General features: G+C 44.5%; 1 protein-coding gene across 3 annotated transcripts in view; it reads right to left on the bottom strand.

Moving 5' to 3' along the window:
• Nucleotides 1–17334, bottom strand: part of dym (dymeclin) — a 236771-nt gene extending 219437 nt beyond the window's left edge. The window contains exons 1-5 of one of the 3 annotated variants that reach the window (XM_071340876.1): nucleotides 17144–17334; nucleotides 15398–15606; nucleotides 9319–9371; nucleotides 8871–8964; nucleotides 3760–3893 (exon numbers count right to left, since the gene is read on the bottom strand). In XM_071340876.1, coding sequence (XP_071196977.1) covers nucleotides 3760–3893; nucleotides 8871–8964; nucleotides 9319–9371; nucleotides 15398–15537 — 421 coding nt within the window. In that variant the 5' untranslated portion in view covers nucleotides 15538–15606; nucleotides 17144–17334. Of the gene's footprint in view, nucleotides 1–3759; nucleotides 3894–8870; nucleotides 8965–9318; nucleotides 9372–15397; nucleotides 15612–16837; nucleotides 16860–17143 lie in introns of those variants that run through there. The other 2 variants (XM_071340858.1, XM_071340867.1) reach the window with 2 other exon arrangements.
• Nucleotides 17335–17919: the final 585 nt, after the last annotated feature.

Here is a 17919-nt window from a genome sequence, read left to right as displayed (position 1 = left end):
CTCTGCAAATGTTTTCCCTTTCATAGATCTCAGTAGAAAAACACAGGTGGCCATAATAACGGTTATTATGGCCATAATAAAAAGTGGCCATAATAACCGCTAATGGTGCGCTAATAACGCATCCGCCCAAAGTGCAAATCTGAGGCCTACATCCGACCCTAACCCGCTAATATAGAAAATGCGCTGTAGGATACAGAGACAGCAGAACTATTTGACGACAGGGTGTGCAGGATTTATTTTCTCTGATCTATATTATTGTCCCAGATTTTAGGTAGGCTATTGGAATATAATTAGATACATGTAGCTTCTCTTCTGTCATGATGTTGCCCTAGAAGACTAAATAAACCCTCGTTCACCAGAATATCATAAAATCCATAGAATGAAAAAGCTTCAATCTAGTTGACGTCATTAAATTAGGGAGCGGGGAGAAAATGCTATAACAATAACAGTTTGACCGGTTGTAAGGAGATAGAAACCTGTGTAAACGACCCAACATGTTTCTGATTAGATTTCAGTTCAGCTTGGATGCATATTTAATGTGGTTGAAATACTATCAGCTTTTATTAACGCTGATAAATATAGCACATCTACAGACGGTATCTAACTGATCATTCACATTCTCTCAAGATGCTGAAAGAAATATATCATATTTCTCCACTCGTGTTCCCCTGTCAAAATGTAGCCTGCATTTAGTGTATCATTTTACTGCAAGAAATACTTAATTCAACAAGAGTTAATATTAAGGCTCTGTGAGAGGTTATAGACCTACAGTCAGTGTCCATTTTACTCATCTGAACAGTAGGCTACAGTTCCCTTGACGTGCCATAGGCCTATTTTAATTCCGATCTTGTGACTGTTGAATGTGTATAGCGCCTCACAATCACCACACAACACTGTCATCATCCTCTTTTACCACTTCACCTAATCTTTCCCAAACATGACTTTCTGGTCCTCCCTTCTCTTTATTTTCAACTCTACATTTCACAGCTTTTCTCTTATTGAAGGTAACTCCGACATGGTCCTTTTTGCCTCCGGGGATCGACATTAACTTTTTCTGCTCATTCCCAAAAGCATTTGGCGATTAGCGTGTAGGCTATTTGGTGATTAGCGTGTAGGCTATTTGGTGATTAGCGTGTAGGCTATTTGGTGATTAACGTGTAGGCTATTTGGTGATTAGCGTGTAGGCTATTTGGTGATTAGCGTGTAGGCTATTTGGTGATTAGCATGTAGGATATTCATGGGGGCGTACAGTTAGGCCCTAAGGTTTAGGCTTACGCAATAATGCTAGATACGTTTTTATTTGATTATTTTAGGCTAAATGTAGAATATATATATAAATTGCACAACAATGACACGTTTATGGATTTTTTAAGGTATCATTTTATCATTATTCAACCCGCCCTTCATGACCCTATATCCCAGCTGCCCTTCATGACCCTAAACCCGGGTCGCCCTGCAGATATAACCATGGGGATGGCAGGTTATGAGTCAACCCCGCGCATCACAACTAGCCGCAGTTCACTGTGTGGTACCTTCAGACCGTTTAGGACATTGTCAGTCTCTCTAGGAGTTATATGCAATTCACTATTTGCCTCAGAGTGAATCATAACATTACAGCATCATTTAATTAAGATGTTTAATCTCTTCTTCGCTGGTTTAACTGTAAAGAAAATAATCTCCCAATTTCCACCACTCTCTCCTCCCTCCCATCTGGATGGAGCTAGGGACGGAGGGATACAGGTCTGGAGCTAGGGACGGAGGGATACAGGTCTGGAGCTAGGGACGGAGGGATACAGGTCTGGAGCTAGGGACGGAGGGATACAGGTCTGGAGCTAGGGACGGAGGGATACAGGTCTGGAGCTAGGGACGGAGGGATACAGGTCTGGAGCTAGGGACGGAGGGATACAGGTCTGGAGCTAGGGACGGAGGGATACAGGTCTGGAGCTAGGGACGGAGGGATACAGGTCTGGAGCTAGGGACGGAGGGATACAGGTCTGGAGCTAGGGACGGAGGGATACAGGTCTGGAGCTAGGGACGGAGGGATACAGGTCTGGAGCTAGGGACGGAGGGATACAGGTCTGGAACTAGGGACGGAGGGATACAGGTCTGGAGCTAGGGACGGTGGGATACAGGTCTGGAGCTAGGGACGGAGGGATACAGGTCTGGAGCTAGGGACGGAGGGATACAGGTCTGGAGCTAGGGACGGAGGGATACAGGTCTGGAGCTAGGGACGGAGGGATACAGGTCTGGAGCTAGGGACGGAGGGATACAGGTCTGGAGCTAGGGACGGAGGGATACAGGTCTGGAGCTAGGGACGGAGGGATACAGGTCTGGAGCTAGGGACGGAGGGATACAGGTCTGGAGCTAGGGACGGAGGGATACAGGTCTGGAGCTAGGGACGGAGGGATACAGGTCTGGAGCTAGGGACGGAGGGATACAGGTCTGGAGCTAGGGACGGAGGGATACAGGTCTGGAGCTAGGGACGGAGGGATACAGGTCTGGAGCTAGGGACGGAGGGATACAGGTCTGGAGCTAGGGACGGAGGGATACAGGTCTGGAGCTAGGGACGGAGGGATACAGGTCTGGAGCTAGGGACGGAGGGATACAGGTCTGGAGCTAGGGACGGAGGGATACAGGTCTGGAGCTAGGGACGGAGGGATACAGGTCTGGAGCTAGGGACGGAGGGATACAGGTCTGGAGCTAGGGACGGAGGGATACAGGTCTGGAGCTAGGGACGGAGGGATACAGGTCTGGAGCTAGGGACGGAGGGATACAGGTCTGGAGCTAGGGACGGAGGGATACAGGTCTGGAGCTAGGGACGGAGGGATACAGGTCTGGAGCTAGGGACGGAGGGATACAGGTCTGGAGCTAGGGACGGAGGGATACAGGTCTGGAGCTAGGGACGGAGGGATACAGGTCTGGAGCTAGGGACGGAGGGATACAGGTCTGGAACTAGGGACGGAGGGATACAGGTCTGGAACTAGGGACTGAGGGATACAGGTCTGGAACTAGGGACGGAGGGATACAGGTCTGGAGCTAGGGACGGAGGGATACAGGTCTGGAACTAGGGACGGAGGGATACAGGTCTGGAACTAGGGACGGAGGGATACAGGTCTGGAACTAGGGACGGAGGGATACAGGTCTGGAACTAGGGACGGAGGGATACAGGTCTGGAGCTAGGGACGGAGGGATACAGGTCTGGAGCTAGGGACGGAGGGATACAGGTCTGGAGCTAGGGACGGAGGGATACAGGTCTGGAGCTAGGGACGGAGGGATACAGGTCTGGAGCTAGGGACGGAGGGATACAGGTCTGGAGCTAGGGACGGAGGGATACAGGTCTGGAGCTAGGGTGGGTGGGATACAGGTCTGGAGCTAGGGACGGAGGGATACAGGTCTGGAGCTAGGGATGGAGGGATACAAGTCTGGAGCTAGGGATGGAGGGATACAGGTCTGGAGATAGGGATGGTGGTATACAGGTATGGAACTAGGGACGGAGGGATACAGGTCTGGAGCTAGGGACGGAGGGATACAGGTCTGGAGCTAGGGACGGAGGGATACAGGTCTGGAGCTAGGGACGGAGGGATACAGGTCTGGAGCTAGGGATGGAGGGATACAGGTCTGGAGCTAGGGATGGAGGGATACAGGTCTGGAGATAGGGATGGTGGTATACAGGTCTGGAGCTAGGGATGGAGGGATACAGGTCTGGAGCTAGGGATGGTGGGATACAGGTCTGGAGCTAGGGAAGGAAGGATTTCTCACCGCAGGAGCCTGGCGCCCTCTCCTGGTAGGAGAACTGTAGGTGCAGCTCCTCTTCTGTCATCTCACTGATGAAGACTTTGAGCAGGCAGCGGATCATAAACAGGGCATTGTGGGCCTGCCAGATAAACAGCTGACTGGAGAGGAGAACAGAGCAACATTTACTTTGTAATTTGAGACTTTATGAAGACAAGAGAAATCTGTCATACATAGACTAGCACTGTTGGAGCTTTCTGCTACTCACGCAATAACGTCTGCTAAATATGTTGTATGTGACCAATAACGTCTGCTAAATATGTTGTATGTGACCAATAACGTCTGCTAAATATGTTGTATGTGACCAATAACGTCTGCTAAATATGTTGTATGTGACCAATAACGTCTGCTAAATATGTTGTATGTGACCAATAACGTCTGCTAAATATGTTGTATGTGACCAATAACATCTGCTAAATATGTTGTATGTGACCAATACCATTTGATGTAGCCTACTATGCATAAAGACAAGACCAGGGAGGAATAGCCATGAAGCCAGGCACCCAAACAACAAGTTATTCCACTCTCCAATATGGTCAATGTTGACATAAAGTGATTTGGTTGGACATCCCAGAGTAGGGTATCCCAGAGTAGGGTATCCCAGAGTAGGGTATCCCAGAGTAGGGTTTTGAGGGGAACTGAAGTCACTGAATGGGGTAGTAAACAACCATGTCATAATAACTGGTGGCTAAGAGATGTTGTCAGGGCAACAGCAGAGGGACCCTGTGGCAACGAGATACTTTCATCCTTATATCCTGTGACCCGTCCGCTTGTCCGAGACTGACTGGATCCTGCAGGTCTACAGCGGGTCCGGTGACAGCACCAGTGTGTGTGTGTGTGTGTCTCAACCGCTCACTACAGAGACACGACATGCAGCAGCCTTGACTACCAGTCAAGAGCAGTCTCTCTCACAACCACAGACACTGGGTCCTGCAGGGTAACAACGGTTGTTGTGACTCGTGACACATCCGCTATAGAGACGTGCAGTAGCCTGGACTACGCTCACAGTCACAGACAGGAAGGATGAACCTCTGACCTCTGGTCTGGTCATACATACGGACCACCAGTTCATGAACGCACACCATTCAACACTAACATAAACACACACACCAATCGACACACACACACCAATCAACACTAACATAAACACACACACCCACACCAATCGACACACACACACACACACACACACCAATCGACACACACACACACACACCAATCGACACACACACACACCAATCGACACCAACAAACACATTCAGACCAATCAACACTAACATAAACACACACTCAAACAACACTCACATTAAAGCCAAAACATGAATAAAGTAATAGCATTGCTTGTAACTATGATATGGGCAATGATGAGTTCCTAAACGCACACCAACACACACAATCAACCAATGTAGCTCTATTACTTTCAACCATGCACACCAACACTCCTATTAACACACATTCAAGCCCATAGTATGCCCATCATAATGGCTTCCCTTGTAACTGTGGTGAGCTTCTATGTGAGCGTAAACCCCGGTGTTTGATGGGAAGCAGGGTAGGTTCACAGACACCTTTCCACCGCACACATAATCTTTGTCAGATCTAGCTGGCAAACTTTGAGCCGCCCTGACTCCACTAATTACTGAGAGGCTAAGCCTGGTGGCTCTCTTGCCTTGCTAGAGCCTGGTCTGCCTTGGGGGGAAAAAATGTTTTAATAGTACCAGTGAAAAGTTGACACCTACTCATTCAAGGGTTTTACTTTATTTTTACTATTTTCTACATTGTAGAATAATAGTGAAGACATCAAAACTATTAAATAACACATTCACACATCAAAAACACCCTCCAGGAGGTAGGCGTATCATGTAGTAACCAAAAAAAGTGTTAAATCAAAATATATATTTTAGATTCTTCAAAGTAGCCACCCTTTGCCTTGATGACAGCTTTGCACACTCTTGGCATTCTCTCAACCAGCTTCACCGGGAATGCTTTTCCAACAGTCTTGAAGGAGTTCCCACATACAATCAGGTCCATAAATATTTGGATATTGACCAAATTATTACTATTTTAGCTGTCTACCACAGCATATTAGATTTGAAAGTAAATATGAATATGAGCTGAAAGTGCAGACTTTCAGCTTTAATTTGAGGGCATTTACATCCAAATCGGGTAAACAGTGTAGAAATTATAGCACTTTTTATATGTGGTCCCCCCTTTTTAAGGGACCAAAAGTAATTGGACCACTGGCTGCTCAGCTGTTCATTGGCCAGGTGTGTGTTATTCCCTCATTAGTTCATTTACAAGTAAGCAGATAAAAGTTTGAGTTGATTTCAAGTGTGGCATTTGAAATGTGTTGCTGTTAACCCTCAATATGAACTCCAGAGAGCTGTCACTGCCAGTGAAGCCATCAATAGGCTGAACAATCAAAACAAAAACATTAGGTGTGGTCAAATCAACTATTTGGTACATTATTAACAAGAAAGAAAGCACTGGTGAGCTCAGGAATACCTAAAGGCCCGGAAGACCACAGAAAACAACTGTGGTGGATGACAGAAGAATTCTTTCCCTGGTGAAAAAGCCCCACTTCACAACAGTTGGCCAGATCAAAAACACCCTCCAGGAGGTAGGCATATCTGTGTCAAAGTCAACAATCAAGAGAAGACTTCACCAGAGTAAATACAGAGGGTTTACCACAAGTTGTAAACCATTGGTAAGCCTCAAAAACAGGAACACCACTTTAGAGTTAGAAAAAACATCTAAAACAAAAGCCTGTCCAGTTCTGGAACAACGTCCTATGGACCGATGAGATGAAGATCAACTTGTACCAGAATGATGAGAAGAGTATGAAGAAGGGAAGGTACTGCTCATGATCTGAAGCATACAACCTCATCTGTGAAGCATGGTGGAGGTAGTGTTACGGCGTGGGCATGTATGGCTGCCAATTGAACTGGTTCCCTTGTATTTATTGATGTTGTGACTGCTGACAAAAGCAGCAGGATGAATTCTGAAGTGTTCAGGCTATATTATCTGCTCAGATTCAGCCAAATGCTTCAAAACTCATTGGACGGCGCTTCACAGTGCAGATGGAATGTTCTGCAATGGCCTGAGTCATTGTTCTGCAATGACTCAGGTCACCTGACCTGAGTCAAATTGAGCACGCATTTCACTTGCTAAAAGGCTAAACTTAAGGCAAAACACCCCAAGATCAAGCAGGACCTGAAGAGAGCTGCAGTAAAGGCCTGGCAGAGCATCACCAGGGAAGAAACCCAGCATCTGGTGATGTCTATGGGTTCTAGACTTCAGGCAGTCATCGGCTACAAAGGATTTGCAACCATGTATTAAAATTCACAATTCAATTTATGATTATGCTAGTTTATCCAATTACTTTTGAGTCCCTAAAATTGGGAGGCTACGTATAAAAATGGTTGTTTCCTTTCAAATCCATTGTGGTGGCGTACAGCGCCAAAATGATGCAAATTGTGTCACTGTCCAAATAGTTATGGACCTGACTGTATGCTGAGCACGTGTTGGATGTGTTTCCTTCACTCGGCGGTCCAACCCATCCCAAACCATCTGAATTGGGTTGAGATCGGGTGATTGTGGAGGCCAGGTCATCTGATGCAGCACTCCATCACTCCCCTTCTTAGTCAAATAGCCCTTACACAGCCTGCAGGTGTGCTGGGTCATTGTCCTGTTGAAAAACAAATTATAGTCCCACTAAGCGCAAACCAGATGGGATGGCGTATCGGTGCAGAATGCTGTGGTAGCCATGCTGGTTAAGTGTGCCATGAATTCTAAATAAATAAGTGACAGTGTCAACAGCAAAGCACCCCCAGACAATCGCACCTCCTCCTCCATGTTTCATGGTGGGAACCACACATGCGGAGATCATCCGTTCAACTACTCTGCATCTCACAAAAGACACGAGTTGGAACCAAAAATCTCAAATTTGACTCATCAGACCAAAGGACAGATTTCCACCGGTCTAATGTCCATTGCTTGTGTTTCTTGGCCCAAGCAAGTCTTTTCTTCTTATTGGTGACCTTTAGCAGTGGTTTCTTTGCAGCAAATCGACCATGAAGGCCTGATTCACACAGTCTCAACTGAACAGTTGATATTGAGATGTGTCTGTTACTTGAACTCTGTCAAGAATTTATTTGGGCTGCAATTTCTGAGGCTGGTAACTTTAATGAACTTATCCTCTGCAGCAGAGGTAACTCTGAGTCTCCCATTCCTTTGTCGGTCCTCCTGAGACCCAGCTTCATCATAGCTCTTGATGGTTTTTGCGACTGCACTTGAAGAAACTTTCAAAGTTCTTGACATTTTCTGCATTGACTGACCTTCATGTCTTAAAGTAATGATGGACTGTCATTTCTCTATGCTTATTTGAGCTGTTCTTGCCATAATACGGACTTGGTCTTTTACCAAGTAGGGCTGTCTTCTGTATACCACCCCTACCTTGTCACAACACAACTGATTGGCTCAAATCCCACAAATTAACTTTTAACAAGGCACACCTGTTAATTGAAATGCATTCTAAGTGACTACCTCATGAAGCTGGTTGAGAAAATACCAAGTGTGCAACGCTGTCATCAAGGCAAAGGGTGGCTACTTTGAAGAAACTCAAATATAAAATATATTTTGATTTGTTGGACACTTTCTTTGGTTACTACTTGATTCCATGCGTGTCATTTCATAGTTTTGATGTCTTCATTATTATTCAAAATGTAAAAAATAGTAAAAATAAAGAACAACCCTTGACTGAGTAGGTGTGTCCAAACTCTTGACTGGTACTATCTATCTGACTCCTCTGCTAATACAGGGTTCCTCAAACTGGGGTTCTGCATCATCACTCCATGGTGTACAGCACAGGACATATGTATTATTGAACTATACATGTCACTGTCCCACAACTATAGGCCTACCTCTAGATTCCAATGAGAAATGTCAATGGTTGCAGCATCACCACTTCAACCCAGTCATTGACTTCAACATTGACAGTTTAACACAGGGCGTATTTATGACTTAACTATTCATTTTGATGATTCTGTCCCTTTTACAGTTCGGTTTCACATGATACTTACTCTTGGCATTCTGTGGATATTTTCAGCTCTTTGGTTCTTCCCAGGAATATTCTCACCAGGGCTCCAAAATTCCCTGTTCTGGGATTGTTCTCAACTGTAGAGAGAGACAGGAGAGAGGAAGTACATAGTATTTAAAAAGACTGCTTGGTGATTCTGACACATAGTACATCAATAATCTATACCGTCTTGTTTATGAAATAAAGACAATATAATTACTGATGATAGCATGCTTTCTACATGTTTACTACAGGTAAATCTGTCAAATAAAAGTCTGTAAATATCGGAAGATTAAATGTAGCACTCAATGAAGTTTGTAGTTTGAAATTAGTAAATGTAAAAGCTTGTTTTGGTGTAAACGGTGGCCGCTGACCCAATCAACAAAGCCCAAATAAGTAGAAAAGGTTAACAGTCAGGACAGACAAGCTTAATACACAAACATGAGACCTACTCAGAATCTTGGCGAGGGGAATGACAGCCTCTTCCAACAGCTTGGAGTCCCCACTGTGGGGGGGGGAGAAAGAAGAGAGCGAGAGAGACAGAGACAGAAGAGAGGAAAGACATGTATTTTATAAAACTCTTTTTACATCAGCAGACGTCACAAAGTGCCTATACAGAACCCAGCCTAAAACCCCAAAGAGTAAGCAATGCAGATGTAGAAGCAAGATCAACTCCATTACAGCAGCCACAGCAGCTCTGGATCTGATATTGGCAAGCACTGTATCTCAAGAGTTCACATAAGAGAGCCATGGCTGTGGTCCTTCCTTTACCAGGGACAATTCAACTGCAATCCTTCCACTTGTGAACTGACTAAATCAGTGTCAGCTAACAAACTCAAGTTCATCCATTTCACCATCATTGATAGGCTATTGTGCCCTCTACTGTCAAGCAGTGTGTATAGTCACAATACTCATTCATAGAAATATAATTAGAATATTACATACGTCTAATACAGATATTTTATTTTTACCCATAAGTGTGTACATTTACAGGCCTCCCGAGTGGCTCAGCGGTCTAAGGCAATGCATTGCAGTGCTTGAGGAGTCACTACAGACCCGAGTTCGATCCCAGGCGGTGTCACAGCCGCTGTGACCAGGAGACCCATGAGGCGGCACACAATTGGCCCAGCGTCGTACGGGTTAGGGGAGGGTTTGGCCGGCGGGGATTTCCTTGTCCCATCGCGCTCTAGCGATTCCTTGTGGCGGGCCGGGTGCCTGCAAGCTGACTTCGGTCACCAGCTAGACGGTGCTTCCTCCAACATTGGTGTTGGCTGACTTCCGGGTTAAGCGAGCAGTGTGTCAAGAAGCAGTGCGGCTTGGCAGGGTTGTGTTTTAGGGAGACGCATGGCTTTCGACCTTCGCCTCTCCCGGGTCCATAGGGGAGTTGCAGCGATGGGACAAGACTAACTACCAATTAGATATCACGAAATTGCAGCGGTGTAAAGTACTTAAGTAAAAAATACTTGAAAGTACTACTGAAGTAGTTTTTTGGGCTCTCTGTACTTACTATTTATATTTGACAACTTTTACTTCACTACATTCCTAAAGAATATGATGTTCTTTTTACTCCATACATTTCCCCTGACACCCAAAAGTACTCGTTACATTTTAAATGCTTAGCAGGACAGAAACACACACTTATCAAGAGAACACCCCTGGTCATCCCTACTGCATCTGATCTGGCGGACTCGCTAAACACATGCTGCATTTGAAAATTATGTCTGAGTGTTGGAGCATGCCCCTGGCTATGCGTAAATTTACAGCCACAAAAAAGAAAATGGTGCTGTCTGGTTTGCTTAATATAAGGAATTTAAAATTATATATAGTTTTGATTTTGATACTTAAGTATATTTCAGCAATTACATTTACTTTTGATACTTAAGTATATTTAAAACCAAATACTTAGACTTTCTTGGAGTTGGATTCTACCGGGTTACTTTCACCTTTGCTTGAGTCATTTTCGAAGGTATTAAGGTATCTTTACTTTTACTCAAGTATGACAAATCGGGTACTTTTTCCACCACTGCGAAATTGGGGTGAAAAAAACTGTAAAAGTACAACAACAAGAAGTGTGTACATTACTGTATTTATACATGGGATATTGTTTTTCAACAGGAAAAGTTCTAAAATATCTGAGTTACGTCTTTAAGGTCAACTATACTACCTGTCACACCAGATCATAAAGTCAGTTAGATCATTACAGCAAGTCAGCTGAGGTCTGCAAATAGTAACATAAAAGCTGTTTGACTTGGAAGAAGTTAACTAAGAACTACCCTCTGTTGCTGCACCTTAGCTAATGTTGACGGGCCAGGAATAACTTATCGTCAAGGTAACAGCCAGAAAAAATGTGTTCGAACCGGAGTTCAAAAGCACAGTGTGTATGTGTGTGTTAGACAGTTAACAACGTAACTGGGAAAGAGGTTAGGGTGCAGTGAAGCCATGGTAAACATTACAAACCTTTTGTTTGATCTACTAAAACGGGTCCTGTTTTAGGAGAAACGTGTAATTCTGTGTGACAACACAACCTGTATTTCAACAACAATTCCCTTTCAATGTGATTAAACAAATAGGTTTAAGAGAATACATCATCTAACCTGGCCTATTTGATTAGCCTGGTCCCAGATCTGTTTGTGTCGTCTTGCCAACTCCCATGGTCATTGCTGCAAGGAGTTGGCTATAAAGCAAACAGATCTGGGACTGGGCTACTAAAGTAACCTAGTACTAGTCGCATGGATTCCTTTAGCCTATTTGTTTTAACCAATTGAATTATAATTGTTGTGGTTGTCTAGACTGGTTCTGTTTGTGTCATTGTTTCATTGAGTGATAAGGAGTTGGCATTATAGCACTCCTGCGTTGTCTTGGCTGTGTGCTTAGGGTCGTTGTTCTGTTGGAAGGTGAACCTTCACCCCAGTCTGAGGTCCTGAGCGCTCTGGAGCAGGTTTTCATCAAGGATCACTCTGTACTTTGCGCCGTTCCATCTTTCCTTCGACCCTGACTAGTCTCCCAGTCCCTGCCGTTGAAAAACATCCCACCACCATGCTTCACCGTATGGATGGTATTGGCCTGGGTGATGAGCGGTGCCTGGTTTCCTCCAGACGTGACTCTTTGCATTCAGGCCAAAGAGTTCAATCTTGGTTTCACCAAAGAATCTGGTGTGGTTTCCGAGTGGATTCCGTCTAGCCACTCTACCATAAAACTCTACCTGATTGGTAGAGTGCTCCAGAGATGGTTGTCCTTCTGGAAGGTTCTCCCATCTCCACAGAGGAACTCTGGAGCTCTGTCAGAGTGACGATTGGGTTCTTGCTTACCTCCCTGACCAAGGTTCTTCTCCTACGATTGCTCAGCTATAGGAAGAATCTTGGTAGTTCTAAACTTGTTCCATTTAAGAATGATGGAGGCCACTGTGTTTTGGGGACCTTCAATGCTGCAGAAATGTGTGCCTTGACACAATCCTGTCTCTGAGCTCTACGGACAAGTCCTTATATAGACAGGTGAGTGCCTTTCCAAATCATGTACAATCAATTGAATAGTGGATTCACAGGTGGACAGGTGGATTCCAATCAAGTTGCAGAAACATCAAGGATAATAAATGGAAACAGGATACACCTGAGCTCAATTTCAAGTCTCATAGCAAAGTGTGTGAATACTTATATAAATAAGGTATTTCTGTTTTAGCTTTGTCATTATGGGGTATTGTGTGGAGATCGATGAGGAAACATTTTAAATTTAATCCATTTTAGAATAAGGCTGTAACCTAACAAAATGTGGAAAAAGTGAAGAGGTCTGAATACTCTGAAAATGTGTCAGAAAACCAGTGAGTATCTGGTGTGACCACCATTTGCCTCATACTGCACAATACATCTCCTTCCCATAGAGTTAATCAGGCTGTTGTTTGTGGCCTGTGGAATGTTGTCCCACTCCTCTTCAATGGCTGTGCGAAGTTGCTCGATATTTGGGGAAACTGGAACACACTGTCGTACTCGTCAATCCAGAGCATTCCAAACATGGTCAAAAGGGTGACATGTCTGGTGAGTATGCAGGCCATGGAAGAACAGGGATATTTTCAGCTTCCAGGAATTGTGTCCAGATCCTTGCAACATGGGGACGTGCTTTATCATGCTGAAACATGAGGTGATGGTGGTGGATGAATGGCCATACCATAACCATTCCATGGGGCACTCTGTTCACAAACGTTGACATCAGCAAATCGCTCGCCCACACGATGCCATACACGTGGTCTGCGGTTGTGAGGCCGGTTGGACGTACTGCTAAATTCTCTAAAACAACGTTGAAGGTGGCTTATGGTAGAGAAATTAATATTAAATTCTCTGGCAACAGCTCTGGTGGATATTCCTACAGTCAGCATGCCAATTGCATTGTCCCCAGCACAAGGTGCACCTGTGTAATGACCATGCTGCTTATATGCCACACCTGTTAGGTGGATAGATGATATTTTGCAAAGGAGAAACGTTCACTAACAGGGATGTAAACAAAATTTGTTCACAAAATTTGAGAGAAATAAGCTTATTGAGCATACGGAACATTTCTGGGATCTTTTATTTCAGCTCATGAAACATGGGACCAACACTTTGTGTGTTAATATTTTTTTGTTCAGTGTACATGTTGAAAGTGATATGACAAATCTTTACTAGACCATATGGTCATATGAAATTATTAGGAGCTCTATATGGAATTCTATGATTATATCTAGGCTATGAAAAAAAATATACGCGTCCTTGGGTGTCATGTACTGGTACTAAATAAAATCTACTTTCACCCCTGAGCACAACCAACTAGTTGTCTGCTACTTTAACATGTTCTTCCCTGATAGCGGGGATGAACAGGGCAGTCGATGGCATATCAATGACCATAGGAGTTGGTTGTACAACACAAACTAATCTGGGACCAAAATAAACATCCCATTTACAGAACTCTGTCTTTCAAAGATAATTCGTAAAAATCCAAATAACTTCATAGATCTTCATTGTAAAGGGTTTAAACACTGTTTCCCATGTTTGTTCAATGAACCATAAACAATTAATGAACATGCAACTGTGGAACGGTCATTAAGACACTAACAGCTTACAGACGGAAGGCAATTAATGTCACAGTTATGAAAACTTAGGACACTAAAGAGGCCTTTCTACTGACTCTGAAAAACACCAAAAGAAAGATGCCCAGGGTCCCTGCTCATCTGCGTGAACGTGCCTTAGGCACGCTGCAAGGAGGCATGAGGACTGCAGATGTGGCCAGGGCAATAAATTGCAATGTCCGTACTGTGAGACGCCTAAGACAGAGCTACTGGGAGACAGGACGGACAGCTGATCGTTCTCGCAGTGGCAGACCACGTGTAACAACACCTGCACAGGAACGGTACAGCCGAACATCACACCTGCGGGACAGGTACAGGATGGCAACAACTGCCCAACAACAATCCCTCCATCAGTGCTCAGACTGTACGCAATAGGCTGAGAGAGGCTGGACTGTGGGCTTGTAGGCCTGTTGTAAGGTAGGTCCTCACCAGACATCACCAGCAACAATGTCACCTATGGGCACAAACCCACCGTCGCTGGACCAGACAGGACTGGGAAAAAGTGCTCTTCACTGACGAGTAGCGGTTTTGTCTCACCAGGGGTGATGGTCGGATTTGCGTTTATCGTAGAAGGAATGAGCGTTACACCGAGGCCTGTACTCTGGAGCAGGATCTATTTGGAGGTGGAGGGTCCATCAAAATCAAATCAAGTCTATTTTATATAGCCCTTCGTACATCAGCTAATATTTCGAAGTGCTGTACAGAAACCCAGCCTAAAACCCCAAACAGCAAGCAATGCAGGTGTAGAAGCACGGTCATCATGGTCTGGGGCGGTGTGTCACAGCATCATCGGACTGAGCTTGTTGTCATTGCAGGCAATCTCAACGCTGTACGTTACAGGGAAGACATCCTCCTCCCTCATGTGGTAACCTTCCTGCAGGCTCATCCTGACATGACCCTCCAGCATGACAATGCCACCAGTCATACTACTCGTTCTGTGCGTGATTTCCTGCAAGACAGGAATGTCAGTGTTCTGCCATGGCCAGCGAAGAGCCCGGATCTCAATCCCATTGAGCACGTCTGGGACCTGTTGGATCGGAGGGTGAGGGCTAGGGCCATTCCCCCCAGAAATGTCCGGGAACTTGCAGGTGCCTTGGTGGAAGAGTGGGGTAACATCTCACAGCAAGAACTGGCAAATCTGGTGCAGTCCATGAGGAGGACATGCACTGCAGTACTTAATGAAGCTGGTGACCACACCAGATACTGACTGTTACTTTTGATTTTGACCCCACCTTTGTTCAGGGACACATTATTCCATTTCTGTCACATGTCTGTGGAACTTGTTCAGTTTATGTCGCAGTTGTTGAATCTTATGTTCATACAAATATTTCCACATGTTAAGTTTGCTGAAAACAAACACAGTTGACAGTGAGAAGACGTATATGTTTTGGCTGAGTTTAGTACTGCTACTTTAATCATTCAGATGATCATGTTATTACCTGCTAGTGGGACTGATGAAGGTGAAAGAGATGAGCTGGTTCCAGAAGGGATCATTCTCTGAGATGGACTCTGTTCCGATCAGGGTCCTGAGGCTCTGGTTCTCACACAGGTCACTGACCTGGCTGGTGTTGGCTCCCATCTCCTGAGTACACGGGGTCTGAGGAGAGGCTCTTTCTCACTGCCTCATCTCCCACTACCACACTGGGAACTGGACTGGGGAACAGAACCAAGAAGAGATTAGGCTACTCGCTCATCCGCTACTCACGTTAGGTCTACTTATCTGAATCTGATAGAATAAAATAGGTTTGGTTCATGAAACAGGAAATATGACAAAATCCTGACTTCTAATTCTAAATGAATGACATTTAGCAATCCTCTCCTCTACCTGAGACTTAGGCCTAGTTCTGATCTAGAAGAATCTCTCTGTTCCCTGGTGAGAGCTGTTTACATTTGACATTGGCTGTGGAGTCAGCAATGATCCACTTGCTGCATTAAATGATGTATTGCAAAGCTATGAAGCTTAGCCAACTCTACTCACACCACCAGTAGTCAGCAACATGCATGGCATCTGAGAAATTTTATTTTTTCTTATTTAACTGACTAATGACCTAATTACATTCGGGCACAAATCTGGCTCATGACGCACATCTATCTGTCTGGTTGCATCCTTATATCCTTCACATAATATGCCTTGAGGATTTCAGCCCTGTTTGGAAGCTTTATGTGAACTTGTCTTGATTTTGGAGATATGACAAATTTGGCAGAATGTGAACATACTGACTCCGCTGTCGCCTGCTGCTAATGAATACGCTCTTGTCCCAAACAGGTTCGCTGTTAGGGATCTGTTTAGACTGAACCACTGTGAGCAAGGTGTCATGACATCAGGCTTCCTTCCAAACGTGACAGGCTGAATTAATTTAAGTGTAAGCGCTGACTTTGTCACACAATGCATGTAAAGGTAACAAACATTGACTGCCTGGTGCATAGTGATGCATTACGTGGCATGTTCATTGTTCAACATACCTGGTGCAATACAGGATGAGTTTGCCCCATCGACTTATGGTTTACTTACACACCTTTAGTACACACATTCATTTGATCACACCCATGTCATGGCCTTGAGCTATAGTGCCACATCTGTGACAGAGTTATCTATACATTTTCAGTAAAAAAACAAACATAAATATCGACCAGACATTAAAGTATTAGCTAGTTAATACAGAAAGGTGTCCATGGACTTGCTAGCTAGTCTATAGCAATTTAACTAACTAGCCAGCTAGCTAGCTAACTACAAGAAGCAGCCGCAAAACTGCGTTTCACTCTCCTTGCACATCGGTGTCTGACAGTTACAGTAGTGATACATTTTCAGTAAAAAATAACAAATATTGACCAGACAAGTAACGTCATTGGTTAATACAGAAAGGTGTTAATAGACTTACTTGCTAACTAACTAACGCTACTGTTAGTTACTGTACGTTAGTAACGTTACACACCCCCTAGCTGCAGCTAGCTAACGTTAGCTCATCAAACGCTCTAAATGCAGCGGTTAGAGACACGCTTCCTTCAAGGTGGTGAAACTGGATGTGTAACTGACATGAGATTACAATAACACGCTAGCTAGCTAACTCATAGATTAACTAGTTAGCTATGTCTGAGTTGTGAGCTAACAACTAAGTTATGCTAGCTATCTAGCCACATAGCATCAGCTGACAGCTCATCTGTCAAATTCACAGCTCTCGTGGCACCTATCTCGCGTTCTTCTCCCAGGTTCTTGACAGTCTTCTGCTTAGGTTGAACAGTTGCTATAGCTGTAAAGGTCAATGATAAACACACGTTTACTAAATAAAGAATTTGAGAAAGCTCCGATTTTACTCTAGTCCTCTTCCACCATATTTCCACGTCGCCACAGACTTGCCGTGAACGTCACTCTGACAGTTGAGCGGAAGAAGAACGTCCTTACGTTGAAGATAGAAACCTGTAGAACGGACCCAACACTGAAACTGTCAAAGCCGAGACGATTCTAGACATTATTTTTCTATCTGAAACGTTCACTCTGGAATGTTCCGCCCTAAACTATGATGGGGGACGTTTCTTAGCAAGGCATGAATCTTCTTCAAACCATTTAAAATTGCAGTGGCTAAGGAATATAACCTTAGTTACTGTAACTAGCGTAGCGGTCACAGATATTTCTCACTCGCTGGCCCTAGTAGCTAGAGGTCAAGCGACTCAATTGATGCAGCAAAAACTCTGTGGGAGAGTTTCCGGACACAGATTAAGTGCTGGACAAAAAAACGATGTAAATGTGGATTCTTCACTGAGCGTGCTTTTTACTCCAATCCTAGAGTGTCTGTGAAGGACTTGATATTTTATCCTATTATGGTTATGATAGTGTTGTCTGATGGGCTTACTTTATCCCCATCATATATGAGAAATAACAGATGAGCAAATTATTCTATGCTGCAATGTGATCTAGCCTGGGTGCCGGTCTGTTTCTGCTCTCTTGGCAACTCATTATGGAATT

Source organism: Salvelinus alpinus, chromosome 1, assembly GCF_045679555.1.
Source record: "Salvelinus alpinus chromosome 1, SLU_Salpinus.1, whole genome shotgun sequence".
NCBI classification, from domain to species: Eukaryota; Metazoa; Chordata; class Actinopteri; order Salmoniformes; family Salmonidae; genus Salvelinus; species Salvelinus alpinus.
The sequence above is the reverse complement of the archived record's forward strand: the minus strand, read 5'-3'. Positions and strand labels throughout refer to the sequence as shown.